The sequence below is a fragment of the Harpia harpyja genome, chromosome 14 (genome assembly GCF_026419915.1).
Source record: "Harpia harpyja isolate bHarHar1 chromosome 14, bHarHar1 primary haplotype, whole genome shotgun sequence".
In the NCBI taxonomy this organism is placed as follows: domain Eukaryota; kingdom Metazoa; phylum Chordata; class Aves; order Accipitriformes; family Accipitridae; genus Harpia; species Harpia harpyja.
Genome location: NC_068953.1, coordinates 3,903,779 through 3,920,591, shown reverse-complemented (window position 1 = coordinate 3,920,591; position 16,813 = coordinate 3,903,779). Strand labels below are relative to the sequence as shown.

At 37.6% G+C, this 16,813-nt stretch overlaps 1 protein-coding gene across 3 annotated transcripts in view; it reads right to left on the bottom strand.

The window, feature by feature from the left end:
• Positions 1-16,813, bottom strand: part of PRKCA (protein kinase C alpha) — a 169,458-nt gene that overhangs the window by 24,212 nt on the left and 128,433 nt on the right. The window contains exons 9-11 of one of the 3 annotated variants that reach the window (XM_052807383.1): positions 16,678-16,707; positions 3,732-3,875; positions 2,792-2,965 (exon numbers count right to left, since the gene is read on the bottom strand). In XM_052807383.1, the coding sequence (XP_052663343.1) occupies positions 2,792-2,965; positions 3,732-3,875; positions 16,678-16,707 (348 nt within the window). Of the gene's footprint in view, positions 1-2,791; positions 2,966-3,731; positions 3,876-9,451; positions 9,476-16,677; positions 16,708-16,813 lie in introns of all 3 variants that reach the window. The other 2 variants (XM_052807384.1, XM_052807385.1) reach the window with 2 other exon arrangements.

The window sequence follows — 16,813 nt, the reverse complement described above, 5'->3', positions numbered from 1 at the left end:
AAAAAAGTCACTAATATGTTATTATAAAGCTTTTACAATTATTAGGACTGGTTGTACATTCTGGCAAAAATGATAAGTCAGGAAATGGAAGTGTAAAACCTGCAAGAGTAAATGACTGATGAGATCTCTAAATTTGCCAATTTTAGTGATGCGCTTGTATATATTATTTGTCTACAATGGTTCCCATAATTATTCACATATAGTTCTGCTTGAAAAATCTCTCTAAAAATAAATGTAAAAAAAATTAATAAAGATGGTTGAAAATCATTGTTTTGAGGCCATTTCTAATCCATCCTAATAAGTTTTCCTTTGGAAGATGGGAGGTATTAAAAATATAATTTTTTTACTATTAAAAAGAGGCAAGAAGAAAAGTAACTGTAGGGTTTACAAAAGTATCTGGAACTTTTACAAGTGACACTAAATTAATTTCTCATAGACACATATTTCAACTAGAGGAAGATGGCAATAAGGTATTTTGGAGGGAGATTTTTCTTGCACAGTGAGGACTTTTAAAGGCCATATCCAAGTGTCTTAAATCAAACATGACCATAACATATTTGAGTGCACTTAAATAGTATTTTCCTACCCAGTGACCTTCATACAATACAACTGTCCGTGTTTTCAGAGGACTAAAACTGAGCTCTTCCAAGTGACTTCAGTAAGAATACATTGCTTACACTCTACAAACATCTTTGATTTAGGGTGGATGATTTTGACCACCTAACATTAAAAAGTCTGGTGGACAACATTATGGCAAGCTTACTATCTGCAGTTATAACATCATGCAGACAGCATATAAGATGCATTAACAGTCTTCCTCCCAATGATGGAAGACATATTTTTGGCTTCGTCCGATTTTCCTTTAGATATTTTGGACAGAATCATTATCCTGAAGTATTTGTAGAAAAATTCTGATCCAATACTCTCATGGGAAAGAGACTCATTATTAAGATGCTGTAGCTCAATCTCTTTCCCTCAGCATTGATTGAAAGTCTCCAAGCATCCAGTAACTAAGATTTCAGAACATACATTTAAAAACTATGATTTCCTAAGCTGGGTCCAACAGGTAAGCCATAGGCAAAATGTTTAATTGACCAGATCGGATTTATAAAATTTAGATTTTTGTATGAATTGTCTTATTGTAAAATCCACGGCAATAGAAGCCTGCACTAACCAAAAATTATCAATTTTTCCTATAGTCACACAGTTTATGCCTTTTCTTCTCCTTCATATACAATTTCTCATTTTTCTAGCTGATATTAATCCTCCAGAATATTTCATAGCACCAAGTGCAAACTACTCAACACTTTCAAAAACATGAAATAAATTAGGCAAAGGTGTTAATGATTTATCTAGGTCTTTATGTAGCTCCATTGCTCTTGTACTTGATGAAACAAAAAAATTATACTGTAAATACTAAAACCCCCAACTTTTCCCCCACCATTCCCCTTAGACAGAAAACACTGGACATTTGTACTTTTAAGATTTTACATTTAAAATGTAGTTGCTCAAAAGAAAGATAAGATTAAACACAGCAGTTTTTCATTTACTGATGACAGCTTTTTGGCTACTAATGAAGTTATATAAAGATAAAGAATTAGAGGGAGACAGAAGTCTATTTCTCACTAGGACCTCTCTTATCTTATTACAACAATCTTCATGTTACAAGTAGAGGCAGGAAAAATATTTTAGAAAGCAAGAATTACCGAGTGTAATAGTTCCCAGATTCACGGTTTATTGTGATTAATTATGCCTGAAAATCTGTTGCATTCAGGCCATTTTCTGCTCAGAGAATTGTAGACATTAAACAGAGTTTGAAAATGCCTCTAACACCACAGACAATTATGGTATGAAATGGTGACGGGATGACGTGGCTTGTTTGTGGAATATTACAATGTTATTACTTCAAGCTAACTGCCTGTTGTTTGTTCGTTTGTTTTGAGATTAAAAACCATCAACAATGTAAGAGGATATGGTAAAAAGATATGGAATAGTCAAGTGAAAAAAAGAACAAATGTCATCACCCCATTAAGTGACAACCCAGCTCTGGGGCACTAGTTCAAGGCCATTGTCATAAGGTGGCTACAAGGTGAGACAAGAAGAGCCTTGATTTCTTGTCAATAAAGTCCTCTACCCAGCCTGGAACATTTGGAGCCAGTTCACACTAGTGACACTAGTCAGGGTGTATCCCTGCCCACTCCGAACCCCAAAAGCACACTGAATGCCAACTGTCGACCAGGCAGCTTTCCACGTCATCCAACAGAGCAGTATGGTGCTGCTGGATCGTCAGATCCATCCTGCAATCTGTCTCTGGGAGATGTTTTGCAATGTGGTGGGGAAATGTCCGCTTCACATATTTATAAGGAAGGAACTAAAAAAACCCCAATGCTTTCCTCTGTGCCAGGGGTGCCAGAAAACTAAATTAAATCCATCAACATTGATTCATGACTAATCACCTCACAAAATAATAACAGCCATTAAGACTTTTCAAGTACTATCCTCAGATCCTGAACCTTTGGGAATCTGGGCTTAAGCAAAGCACACATTATTAAATTTATGAATCGTCACCCTGGTCTGCTTGAATTACTGTATGAAAAAAAAAACTTTAAACCTAGGTTTTATATTTAAAATACAAGGTGCAATTACATACGGTATATCTTTTTCACCATTTTCTATGTGCAGAAGCTACGATATATAGTTTGGAGGATAATAAATGTTATTGAACTGACAAAACCCATGATCATATAGTATGGAAAACATCAGGGTGGCAAGAAAGACAGAGCTCACGTACAACTGTTTGGAAACAAGAGTGAAGCTGTGTCAGGAATGGTGGTTTATCTTGCAATGCCAGGACTCGTTTTTCAACCATTGTACATTCAACATCATCATCCTGAATCACCACATCTTTTTTCAGTATTTTGATTGCATAGAGCTCCTCTGTCCCCTTCCTGTCTGCCAGCATCACCTGCACAAAGAGAAACAACAGGGTGAAAATCTTCCTACCTGCCAAAGAGGGAAGGTGACTCATATGCCCCAAGATTTGTATAGATGGCAATCCAGTTTTCCCTTTTATTGGTATAGACTAACTTGATCAAAACTCCCCAAATATCATCATTACTCACCCACTGCAATGAGCTGTACCAGTCATTTCAGACAACGCTTGTGCCAAAACCCGCTGGTTAATCGCAGGCACATTGCCGAAGGGCTGATAAAATGCTAAGTCCCAGGGGACTTCTTCAGTATAGGGCACTTTATCACGTAAGTGGTTGTTCAAGCAGACAGAAAAATAGCAGTCCTTTCTTTTGACAAACAGATTTCAAATATACATATATATATATACTATTCCTGTTTTTTCCCCAATATTTAGCCTTACCAATGTTGGTGACTTCCAGAACTGGCAGAGTGACCTAGGTAGTAAAGCCAGAAAAGTAGACTTAATTTCCTTGAAACTGCCAAGAAGTGAGGATCTAAAAGTCAGCAACTGTTTCTTACACCCTGCCCAACAGTCTGAGTGTTTTTTTTATTTTTATTTTTCCAAGAAAACCGCCAATCATGACTGAAGCCTGCTAGTCCTTAGGGAATCACCCTATTCCATATTAAGAAATCCTCCCTCAAAAATGCATATCCTTGTGACTCTGGATTTTGCTTCTTAGAGAATTATTCATTCATTCTTCCTCAAGAAAAAAAAAAGAAAAAAGAATGCAAGTGGAATAGTTATCAAGAATTCCTACCTTCCCGAAGCTCCCCTTTCCAAGGACCATGAGAAAGTTGAAATCTGTCAGCTTCACCCTGTCCAGATTGTTGGATGGCACACTTGAGTTCTTGTCTTCTGTTGGAGTAATGACTTTGTTACCAGCTGGCCCAAGTTTGGCTTTCTGAAGAACATACACACACATACACACACAAAAATAGGAAAGTAAGAAGAGTAGCCTGTTTTCTCGGCAGAATGGATCACTGGGTGAAGGTTAGAATTGGAGATGACCACATCTGAGGTGGCATTCCCAGGAGAGAGGCTGCATAACAAAATTTGCACAGACACAACTTCAAAGACTCATTCCAACAATACTTCTGACATTATTGAGTGAATTAAAGTAGAAAACTGTGTTCATGTATAACCAGATAAAAGCAGATATACTTATCTGGTTAGAAGAGCAAAACCAAAGCCAAAACCAAAGCCAAAGAAAAAAAAAAATCACTCATTTTCATGCCAAAAGCAGGCTTATCTGGTGGTTTTGTTTTGAAATACAAAAAATGCTTTTCAAAAATACCATGCTATAATCTACATAGGGTATTTTAGGACATAAACAGTCTCTTCAGTACATTCTCTTTTAAAATGTAATTCTTAAAGTCACTGCATAGCAAGAGTTAGGAAATCTTTGACATGCATTAAGAAAAATAACCTACATTAAAAAAAAACACCAAACACAACGCATGAGAATTAATGCAGATGAACATGGCCACTTTCAAACTAGCAATACAATCAACTTTGATTTTCAATCAAGTGTTGATCTGGAAAAGGGAGGAAGGGAAATATTACATACAAAGACTCTGCCTTGGCAAGACAGTCTGGTTTGCAGAAGGTTGCAACAGTCTCAGTATTTCATATGAGACACCATGTAATTGCTCAAGTAAGTTGCATTTCAAATCTCAAAGTTAATAGAAGAGAAAAAAGTAAGACTCACCGAAAGATAATGCAGGCTACAACATAATATCCCTCTTTTTCTCAAAATAATCCCATATACCAGCAGAAGCAAAGCCAAGAAGGTTTAATAACACTTCAGGATATAAGTGCTTTCCCCCCATCTATCTGGTGTGTGGGTCTGGTAAATAACCTCTAATATGGTTAATTTACTTTGTGCCATTGACATATGCTTGACATTTAAGGATAACTACTTTTCTCACTGCACTGCAAAATGACAGTATTTGCATATTATCATTGTTTTACAGATAAAGAAAATTATAGAAATTAAAGTTTATTCAAGGTCACACAATAAATCTCCTTAAAAGCCTGGCCTGGCACATACCTTTGGCAGCCTCACTGGAAACTGGAAGATACAAACTTTCCCCTCTCCAGACAAGTTTAAAACTATGACATTGAAAGGCACGGCTCGATTCATAGACTCCAGCCCTCTACTACTGCAGGCAGTAATGTCAAGTAATCTTCTGATAAAATAACCACACATCACTTGAAAAGCATATTCAGATTTTATGACTCTTCCTGCAACTTTATAAATGCAGAAAGTCTTATACCTTGCCACAGGGATATGAATTTTGGCAGTTTTGATCTCTCTCTCTTTTTTTTTTTTTTAATTGTAATACAGCTTAAAACGTGGAATTTCTTCCATCACTATTAGTACTTGCTTGCATGAAAGCAGAACTTGGAGATGCTAATCAGGACCATGTGCTGTGCAAACGTTTAGGAAGAGCCAGTCCTAAGTCCCTGATTCTGCACGGGACAAATCCAGTGTCTGTCATGGAGCTCTTTGTCGGGACAGAGCTCCTTTCGAGGCTGCAATACAAGATGGGGCCATAAGGAAAACAAGTGAAAAAAAAAAGAAAAATCTTAATATCCTTTATTTGTACAAGATGAAGACATGGTTTAAAGAAGCAGCTTTGCTGGCCATGTCCTTGTGATGTTCTCACATATGGGATCTCAGATAAAAGCTCCTGCTCTTCTGATACAAGAAGCAATTTCAATATCCGCCTTCTCACCAAGTAACAGAGATCCAAATCAGGCACCGAATGGAAAACACTAGCTTTATTTCTTATACTTTAAACGCACTGGGTAGGTTGTTGGCAGCCTGTTTGAAAAATGCATCATTCGCAACAACAAATCAAATTTTGTTCCCAAGGCAGTCCGTTGCTTTGGGTACAAACCTGCGGCTGAGGCAGGGAGTGCTTTCAGCACAAAACCAGAGCGCGGCAGGTTCACCAGGAGGGTCCTGTGCTCTCTGCCGGCTCCCAGAGCTGAAAGCACCGCGCTCGCTCGGATCAAACACACGCAAGATGGAATTGTCAGGATCTGAAGGCGGCATCTTAAAATAATATTAGAGAACCAAGCCAAGGCCTCTCTGCACCCTCGCAAGAAATGCTTAGATTCAATGAGCGGCAGAGATATGCTCCTCTTACTTCTATTTTTTATCTTTTTAAAATTAGATGTCACTCTCAATTTGATAATTTCTTTTTTTCACAGGGTAGGTTTTTAAGGAGAACATCGGGTGCCTCCTGTTCTGTACAGGTGGGCTTCTGTGCCATCTGCTCCAGGTAGATGGCTAACGCCGGCAGCGGCTTATCGGACTGTACTTAGCTGTGAGTGATCTGTGCTGACGGGAAGCTGATAATCCCGGTTATCTCATCACTAGTGCTGAGCTATCTCGGTGCGTTAGCCTGGTCACTGGTAACCCTAAACAGAGGACCCTGTTGCAAACCATAGGTAAGAAAAGGTAAGAACATGGCATCCACGAAATGCTGGAGAATGACCAGGCTGACTCAATGAAAGCGCACGGAACCAAGTGGAATGGCCTAATGACCTTATTAAATTATCATAACCTTATCAAAGGTCTGTATTTCCCTTCAGCTAGGTGACTGACCATTTGTTCATGAGCATGAGGAGAAAAGTTTTTCATGTTTAGCATGCAAATTCCTTTACTGCTTTTTGGCTTAAGGTCCTAGTGAAAATATAGTGGGAATTTCAAAGCTGGAAAATGTGTACTGGGAGGAAAAAAAAAGGAAACAATAATAATCCAAACCAAAACATTTCACAGATGATCCATTAAGAGCTTCCCAAAATACTACTGCAACATGTTTCAATTATAACTTAGCCTCAGGCATATCATTTTGTCGTCTTCTTGGTACTATTCAAAAAAATTTCCAGAGCTACTGGAACAAAATTAGGCTATGGGCATGGAAATAAAATTAGATAAACATGATCAAGCCATTACAGATTCTACTTCTGCCACCAAGTTTTTGATGGGACAGTAAGACATCTTTATGAAATAAACCCTGAAAGATCTAGTCCTCATCACCTGTCTTCAAGAATTAGCTGCTGTGTATATTCCATGTTACTCAATTCATCCTGAAGTATAAATCTAAACCAAAACATCTCTTATAAGCTTCATGGAAGTTTCTACACTCAGCAGAAATGTCACAACCCATCACTAGTAATTGCTGTTGATGGATTTAAGGAAAGCCTTTAACTTTGCCCTTTTATTACAGAACTTAATCCAGAATATGAGGCAAGACAAAAGTATTTCAGAAACTCAACTAATGATTTCTGGTTATGACTAAAGGATTAGGAAAATTTCTTCATGTATCAAAATTGCTTTACGTTAAGTTACAGAAAATCTACAAAGTGAACAAATGTTGTGCCTTATTCAAGCAATGGGTGAAGATGCAGGGAAACAAGCATTTGCTTATAAGATTTAGTAAAGATTTGGAGAAAACACATCCAAAACATGTTGGGCTCAGTGTGCATGTGGAGAAGACCTCGTCCACCCACATGCATTTCTGCAGTGTTTCCGGCATCTGAGTGGGCCTTCATCTCACCTTTTGGTTGAATATTTAGTTGGCTGTGCCCATTGGAGTTGTTTAATGATGTTACATACAATACAATGACTTGCAAACTTTCTTCACACACAGCAATGTTAATATTTCCTTCATGGGAAATAACTTGCTGAACAGATATTTTGCTAGAAAAACACTTTTCCTCAGCTTTTTGAATACCTTAACATGTGGGACATTGTTTTTTCATATAAAGAACAATTTATATATTTCAGATACTTCAGATAGGGAACTACAAACTAAAACTACTGTTAAAATACAGTCGAGGAGAGAAGCACAATAAAAATATATATGCTAGAGAAAATATTACATTACTGATGCATTTTAATTTGCATAAATAAAATGTAAAAGCACACACCATTACTTTCACCATCACCTCTGCATCTAGGATTGCCCATGATGAATAGCTTTACTGTTTATTAGAAGGGAAGAAAATGTTTGAGTCGTGTGCTCTGTTAAGGCCAACTTAAGCACTAAAAATAGGACAGATTTTGGAGAGAAGTGATTTCCAGAGCTCCTAGGAATCCTGTTTCAACAACAGGACTAACCACAGAGGAATAAAGAGACTGAGGGCTCTCTTGCATAGATAAACTGTGTGTAAGGAGAGCAATTTGTGATGTAGAGCTTTACACACACAAAATTGAAGAGTGGGGCCTGAGCACACACAGGTCAAGGCACCCAGATGTGATACCACAGACAGATGTCTTCTTCCCTAAAGCGGACGTTGTTAAATGGTGTCCACATCTTTCTGGATCTTGCAAAGACATCATTTTCTCTTCAAGCTCTGGCCTTATAATCAGCCCAAGAAATGTATTTTCTCAGGTGTTTATGTAAACAAACTCAGTTTCTTGAAGAGGAGCAGGTTTTCTTACTGCTAGAAAAAAAGAACAATATGGAAAACACCTGGACCAGACAGAGAGATGGATCTGAAAGGAGGAAGAGCTAACCAGAATCACAGCCTACTGGTTGCTGTCTTAGAGAAAAGCATATTTCATAAAAAGCAGTTCTAATAGATTTACTTAAAATGTTCCATATTATTTTGGGACATACCCATCCTTACAGCATTACAAATATCACAGTTCAAACCATTTTATTGAATTTATACATTAGGGTTTTTCTGGTTGGTGTTTTTTTTTTTTTTTTTTTTTTTTTTTAAATAGCAGGAATGCCTTAGCTTGCTTAAAATTGTCCACGAACTCTTTTACAATGAAGAAATACTTTTATTCAGATTAGTCTAATGTAGGGTCAAATGACTGGTGATACTTATAAATCTTCTTTTACCAGTTGTAGTGGCAGAGCACAAAAATGGGTATTCTAATTTCTGTGTATCCACAGCCAGCTACAACATATGTTAGTGTATGCTCATAAGGTCAAGAACAGGAAATGTTTTAACATGCTTTCACCGAGCTCTACCATGAGTTTTATATCTGATACGCCTTGAGTATTGCAGAGAGAAAATTCCATGCAACCAACACACTCTTCCAGACTCCCGGAGCAAAACCAGTTTTGCAACTACAGAAGGGACATAAATTAAAATTATTCATAAATGTTTATTGGAAAAAAGCAATGGTATTTTGCCTCTTCCTACCACGACTAAAGTTGAAAATAGTAGAATCCTACTTGAATCCACCTCTATTTTTTATGGATATTAAAACTTGCTGAAGTTGAAGATGGCATTCCAGGCCCTGGATCAATTTTCAATTTACATTCAGACTGCTTGGCTTAATATCTTTGATAAAAACACAATATTGTTACACAAAGCCACCTTGCAGCAAACAAACCAGGAAAACAGGATGTTAAAGATAAATTAGTCTACACTGGTAGCAGAAGAGTTAATCTTAAAAGAAAACAAGACATGCACATCATCTTACTTCCTCTGGTTTGGACGCACCTTATCTCGGCCAGTTCTTTTACCCTGAAACCACAGGTGAGACATACCTCATATATTCAGCCCAAACATACTTCTTCACGGAGTGTTACAGAAGTTACAGTGTGTTACACTGGAGAGTCTCTTGGAATTTGGTATGTGCTTTTTGGAAAAGACATCTCAGGTTTTGCAGTAAAAATATATTCAATTTATTTTCCATCTAAGTGTAACAATTGGTCTTTTAATTAGGCACAAAAAAAAAAAAGTCTTCTCCAAACCCTAATGAGGAGTGCAAAGCGAAGAAGTGATTTAGGGGCTAGTAATCCATTATTGCACTACATTTTCAATCGCAGTAAATGTTCTCATTGAGTCTTTTCAAAACTTTCCTTCTGATCTTTTACTGTGAAGACAATCTAATAGGACAAAACAATAAATCTGAACATTGACTCTTCTGCCCTCCAGTTCTTATCTATATTTCAGAAACTTAAGAATAACAGAGCAAAAAGACCGAATCGATCATTTTTCCCATTAGCCAATAAATAAATAAAATTTGTGAAGAATTAAAAAAAAAACAACCCCTACACAATTCACATTCCTACCCTCAATCTCTTTATGCCAATGATCTACATGTCATTATGTTAGCGCTTTAACGCCTTGTATCGCTCACTTGCATTCTCTTCTGCTGCTGTTTGCAACATTCAGCTCGGGAAGATTGGCTTTGTTCCTATATGGCAAATGAACACTGGGTTCCAAAACTGCCCAAACTTGCAGCCACACCCCGCCACCCCCCAAGCACAGCTTCAGAAGGGAAACCCCCCATCATTTCCCATGAAAAAATATTCAAGGCAACAAAAGGCCTTGCGACGTGCGGTTCACTAGAGGATGTATTTCTCAGTTGTCAAGGCAACTCGCTCTTAGCAAGTTCACAGCTGCCCAGCGGGGAGATCTATCGGTAACAAATTTTCAAGAGGAGAAAGTGATAAACGAAAAAACATTTAACAACAGCACTGGATTCCCACACATGTGCGAGGTATATACACATACAGCACACACAACTTCTGTCTGGAAACAGCACGCTTATGGCCACATTTCATCTGTTACTCATTGGTTCCACTGACACCTACTGGGAAAAGAAATCGAGAGCTTTGTTCCCGGCAGCTGAGGCTCCTCGAGACGCACAGCTCCGTTTTGCATTGCACACCAGCATCCTCTCCCCTCCTCTGTAGCAGATTCCACCTAGCACTGACTGCTTTGCCCATGCAGTCGCATTCAGCCGTAAATAGGAAACGAATGATGGAACAACAGAGAGCTGCACTGGCTTCCGTCTCCATTGCAAAAAAATCACAGTTTTAATAGCATGAGGGTCAGCAGTCTAAAGACTGACTGAGCAGACTTTATCTGGGGTCCTAAGACTTTCTTGAGACCCGTGGAGCAGGAACGTCCTCTTGCCATGATTTAATCCCTCTGCAAAACTCTAACAAAATCTCTCCTTCCCCCACTGCAGTAAGTTCTCACCAGTTCTTTGCTAGACCTTAACATGCTCTTCAAGTGTCACTGGGTGATGGAGCAAGCCATCTCACGCTAGCCCACCTTGTTCCCAATGTTTCTCTTCCTAATTCTTAAATTAACCCAAAGCCATAGCGGAGCTGCAGGTAACAATCTGTGTATCACTTAAAAAAAATGGCAAAATGGGTGGTTAGAAGCGAGGAAAGGAACACTGTGAGTAGTAATGTTCCAGTTTCACTATTAGAGCCCAGGAGGCTTTGGCTGCAAGTGTGAAATTAATGCTCAGTTATGTCTGTCACTACCTGGACTCGACACAACAAGCATCAGAGCAGCTCAGATCTCAGACAAACCATAGAAGATGTCACTGACAGAGCTGGCAAAACTCATACTAAGGACATAAAAAGGAGAAACTGAAATAACTTATCCGAGTCTCAAGGCAGGACAAAAAGTCTGACTCGGGTTTCCAGTCACGAAAGCTCAGTGGGGATTTTGATCAACTGGTTGAGCCATTAGCAAGTATTTAATAAAGTAAATAAATCCAATAAATTTCAAGTCAAAATCTGGAGGAAAAAACCTCCCATTCACTGAAACGATCTCCATCATTGTGGCAGCTTGTTTCTTACTTTATTGCATTTCCAATTCCTTGTAACTATAGATGCTATGAAGGACTATCAATTTCCTAGTTTATACAACTTAATTATCAGGATGCTGAGAATGTGAAATGAGAAGAGTCCATTTCTAAGCCCCAGCAAGACCTAATACTTCACCAGACTGAGTTTTAAGCTTAATACCATAACCTAATGCAAGCATGTAATTCATTAGCAGAGACTTTAGTAGTCATGGAAACAACACAGAAAAGAGAAAGTTAAGAGCCTAAGCTCCGGATGATTTAGCAACCCAGCAACTCTAACCGGAGAGGGGACGGCATGAGTGTTACATCTTGGTCCAGCCTGAGCTCATGTCCTTGCTGTTGCAAGTCAACAGAGGGAAGGAACTCCCTTGGCCATTTTACCTGTTTCCCTACAAAACATGTGCTGAGCAATCTGGAGAGATGCTTCTGCATTAAATTTCCCGTGAAGTGGAACAAAAGACAGTCTCTGGCTCTTGTGCTTCTTTCCTTGACTTGACAAATGCTTACGAAGGCGGTGGCCACACGTGGCTTTTTCCCATCTTACTGTGCACTCTTACTGATTCTTACTTGTTCCTTTCAAGAACAAATTAACTAGTGAACTAAATTACAGAAATGTATTGCACTAATGAACGTATACATACATATTTATCCATATAGAAAGGAGCATGCTTGGATTAGACTGCAGCAGACTGAAGATGCCTACATGAGACATTGCAATACAGCAAGACACACCCGTACCAGGGAGATGCACTGTACCACGGACATTGTCAAGGATTCATGAGGTTTACACAGATTGTTTTTCAGCCATGTATTCCTTGGTGAAATTACATTCGAGCAAAATTTCTTTGCAGAAAGAACACCACTGAAAATACGCAAATGAGCAGAAAGCTGTTTATCTGCACTCTTACATTTACTTTCATGACGGCAATGTCATTATGGTGAACTATGACATAATTAGTAAAAAATGCAATATAAAAAATGAAAATGTGTTTTTACTTCAATAGCTAAAATAGCTATTGAAAAAATAGCTAGAAGAAAAATTCTTATCATTCCCATTCCTAGTAAAAAGGCATGAAGGCAAGCAGGATATTTCATAAAAATGGAAATGGAGAGGGTGACAAAACTCTACCTGAGAGTTAAATATGGACTATTTTATGTCTTCAGTTTACTTTTTCCCTCACTTCCTCTCCTCCTCCCCTTAAACTTGTGTCATATTTACCCTTTTGGTTAGTAATAGTAAATTTATTTAAAGGATTTGTCTGAAAAAAATATTTGTGCCATATGCGAAAATGATTGAAAATGCCATTTTGCAGAAAGCAGGTCCAAGAACACAGGAAACCCACTCCTGAAGCCCACCCATGTGCTGTACTGCTTTGCTCATCACGTAGGAATGATGATATCAGGGAGTCCATGAATTAATTTGGGTTACAAATAACAGAAGGGAAAGCAGTGTGTCCCACAACAAATTCTGGATGATTAGTAAGACTGAGTTATTTTGTCTAATCCTACCACGAGCTGTGTGTTTGGAACCCATGCCTCTTCTAACACCTTGCAGGTTCACAAAATTAATGAGATAATTCTACTTAGTGACTCAGAGATTTCCATGGCAGTCCATTTCTCTCACCTAGCATATAAAGCTGCGCATGATGGAGGCAGGTAATTACAGAATTCATGAGGCACCTGAAGGTAGAGATGAACTGACCAATACAAAGGTGAGCAGAGGCAGTACTTGCTTTTACAGCTGCAAATTATTACGTATTTTGATTAGAGGAAAAATTATCATCAGTGCCAGTTAAAAATCTTGAATAAAGGGCTGTATGAAAAATGTTACACTGAATTTTATCAAAATAGCAGTTTAATTTAACGGGTTTATATCTTTCTAAATACATACATACAAACAACTTGCATTATTTCCTTTCTTTTAGGACTTTTGCTGGAGACAGCTTTTTGCTTTGGGAGCGATTCTGTGTTCTTTACTGACCTCTTGTGGTCTCCAACTCCGAGGAGAAATTATTTTCTCCAGCCCAACATTACGTTAAACGGATGTTTACTTAGGATAAAGGCAATAAGAGAATCCTGAAGGACAATACAACAGCTTAATATACCATACAGCATCTCAGCAGAGCTGCTTATTTTGGAGGGGTTATAATCACATTCCCTGTTCAAGTGTTGGGTTTTTTGGTTTTTTTTTTTGTTGGTTTTTTTTTTACTTTTTTGGGTTGCTGTATAGAAGTTAAAACCGTATGAAGTACTTGAATACGTGATTTCTAAAAAATTCCCAAATTTGCCAGGCACAGGATTAAGGTAGCCATATCACCTAGAAAATGTAGTCAAATGACTATGAAAGACAGTCATTTGAAAAGGGATATAGCTATCCTTAGAATAGGAGTCTCAGGGAATATCGCCCTGCACAACGGATTTCTGGCTGTAAGCAGTGAAATCTAGAGAGGGATGAGTTTCCAGTTACCCATTTGGCACTGTCAACATGTTTAATCTGTTTAATAATCCTGTGGCCACCTGAGTCTACTTTGTGTTCTGCCTTTATTGCCAAACATGCTATCCCCTGCAACAGAGCAGTGTCTAACTAGATGAAATGTAATTAAAGAGGCTGCCTAGGAATAATATTCAAGAATTCTAGCAGAAATATCCTGTGGTAGTGGTAATAAAAACCCTAAACAACAAATACGATGCTAGAACAGCAAATCCCTAAGTGTCAAAAAAAGAACTGTTTTTATATATGGTCCTTCATTTTTTAATTATGCGAATTACTGCTAATTTTCAATAATAAAAAAACCTGGAGTGTAGAATTTGCTTTTAAGCAAGTTTTTCAGCATAACACGCATTTCGATATGGACAAAAAAGAATAAAATTCTGTTCTAAAATAATCTTTAAGGACTTCAGTTTGACCTGATCTTAGCGCAAATCCCTGCAATCAAACACCACAGCCATGAAAAGCTGCAGACTAGGACTGATTTAAAACCTTAGGATTCCGTATCCAAGTCTTAACATGCTGTGAAATTATTTAATGCACACAAACACACACACACAAAGATGAAGGTGTTTTCTGCATGATGTTGTGAAAATAATCTATTTAAATATACACTTTGCTGGCGGAACAAAAGCAGCATAAATGCGTGATCCTTCCCAGTATCTGATAATTTCATAAACAAGTATTTGTGCTGTTTGACCTTGCTCACAGCATTCTCAAATTTGCTATGATATTATAAAATTCATTTTTGTACATTTTACTTGTTTCTAGCTCAGAAGTGTTACATTATCCTTAGGAACACAGCCTTCCTTCTTCATCTGCTCCTGCTGTTTCCTTTCAATTCCAATCTTGTAAACTCGGGAACATAACCTCCCCAGCAGTCCACATAAACTGATTACTTACAAAATTATTTCCAAAGACATGCTAACGTCAGTGGCGATTAGCTTGCAGAATGCAGCATGCAGTGACGTTTCTGAGCTTAGGTTAGTGATGCTAAGTCACTGCCAGCAGCAAGTGGAGCGGGCATTTGTAATAATTTAGAGAGAAAAGGCAGACAATAAACAAGGACGATTTTTTTTTTCCATGAAAGAATGGAATTCTTGAGTCTCCTCTTCACACCAGAACAGAGTGCCAACTTTCTTTGCTGGAATTCGTGTTTATAATTCACAAGGACTAAGCATGAATTTTGCCTATGAAGCAGCAGCTGTAGGAAACTGTTCAGCTCTTTTTTTAGGTGCACTCCTATGATGAAAACATGAATTGACCAAGGACTTTTGTCAGTTTATCAGTGCACTTCAAGGTCTGGATTTTACAATGAAGTGACGACACAATGTTAGATATAACTTCGTATTTACCCCAGATGCATTTTTTCAGGGTAGCTTTTGCTCTGGTTTAAAACACATTTAAACGGAGAAACTTGCAACTTCCCTGCATTAAACAACTTTCATCAATGAAACCACCATGTGATTTTATTTTCAAATAAGAAGAGGTGTAAAGGATTGAGGAAGGGTAGTCCTCTTCTGTACAGGCTTTTCTGAGATAAAGATACCAGATAAAGAATCAAGGTTAAGAAAAAATAAGTTACTGATTGCATGACAAATGATTACTGCATTAGGAAATATTTGGCAATGACAAATGGTGTTATTCTTTGTTTTCCTTGTTCAGTATTAAAACATTTGGTAAAATCATGCATTAAGAATATAAACAACTCTTCAAAAATAAAATTTGATTTTTAAATTAAGTATTTTAAGCTTTGAGCTATAACATGTAAACTGCTCTAGGTCAACTTAAATTGTAAAAATACTATTTGAAGATGATAAGGGCTTCAATAACCTTAGATAGATTCTTACAATAGTTTACAGCACAGGAGCTTCGAATTTTAATTTAATTTGTAACTTAACCAATGTATGAAACTGAAAATGTGATTTGTGTCAGTAACCTTTGCCCTAATAAAGCAAGATAATTTGTTAGAGATACATGCAATAAAAAGTCCACACACGTATGTTCTCAATGCTGATATGTATATTTTATGGCAATAATTCAGTGATGTAGTGATTAGTGAAAGAAGTAAAATGGGAAGTAAACAGGTGAATTGGTATTTCAGGTATCAGAGCATCTGTGCATATGGGTAATATCTCTTATGATATAGTATACTCCAAGTAACATATAGCAGTATATGTAGTATATTATATCATAAAACATGCATGCTATATTATGTAAATGTATCTATTTAAATATACAGTGAACATGAGCATTATTTGATCTGTGGAAGTTATTTAAAGTTCCATGAGCGTCTTTCAAATTAAAGATGCACCATTTTCCATTTTCCATAAGAAGGTGGCATTCATTTAACTAATTCCTTCAAAAGGAAAGGCACACTGCATCTGCTGAGGTTTGATGACCCCTTTTTTGTAAGTAAGCTTCTAATCTGGGGAGTACTGTGACAAATTAGGGAAGATTCATACTTCCATTTTTTTTTAATCCATTAGAAAAGCTTAAACTGGGGAAAAAAACGAGTGCATCCTTAAAACAGTGAGAATGAAATTGAATTTAATAAACTTCAAACATTGGTAAAGAGGGTTGTGTGAAGAGAAAGGTGTAGGAGAACACCAAGGAGAAAACTACCTTGAAGAAGTGGATATTTACATGACAGTCCTGGAAGAGACAGGAAAGGGAGAAACACTGCTTCGTTAGTAAAGGGCTGGCAAAGCAAAGCAACAACAATTAGTAGCAGAGGTAAACAAATAAAGACACAGCAGCG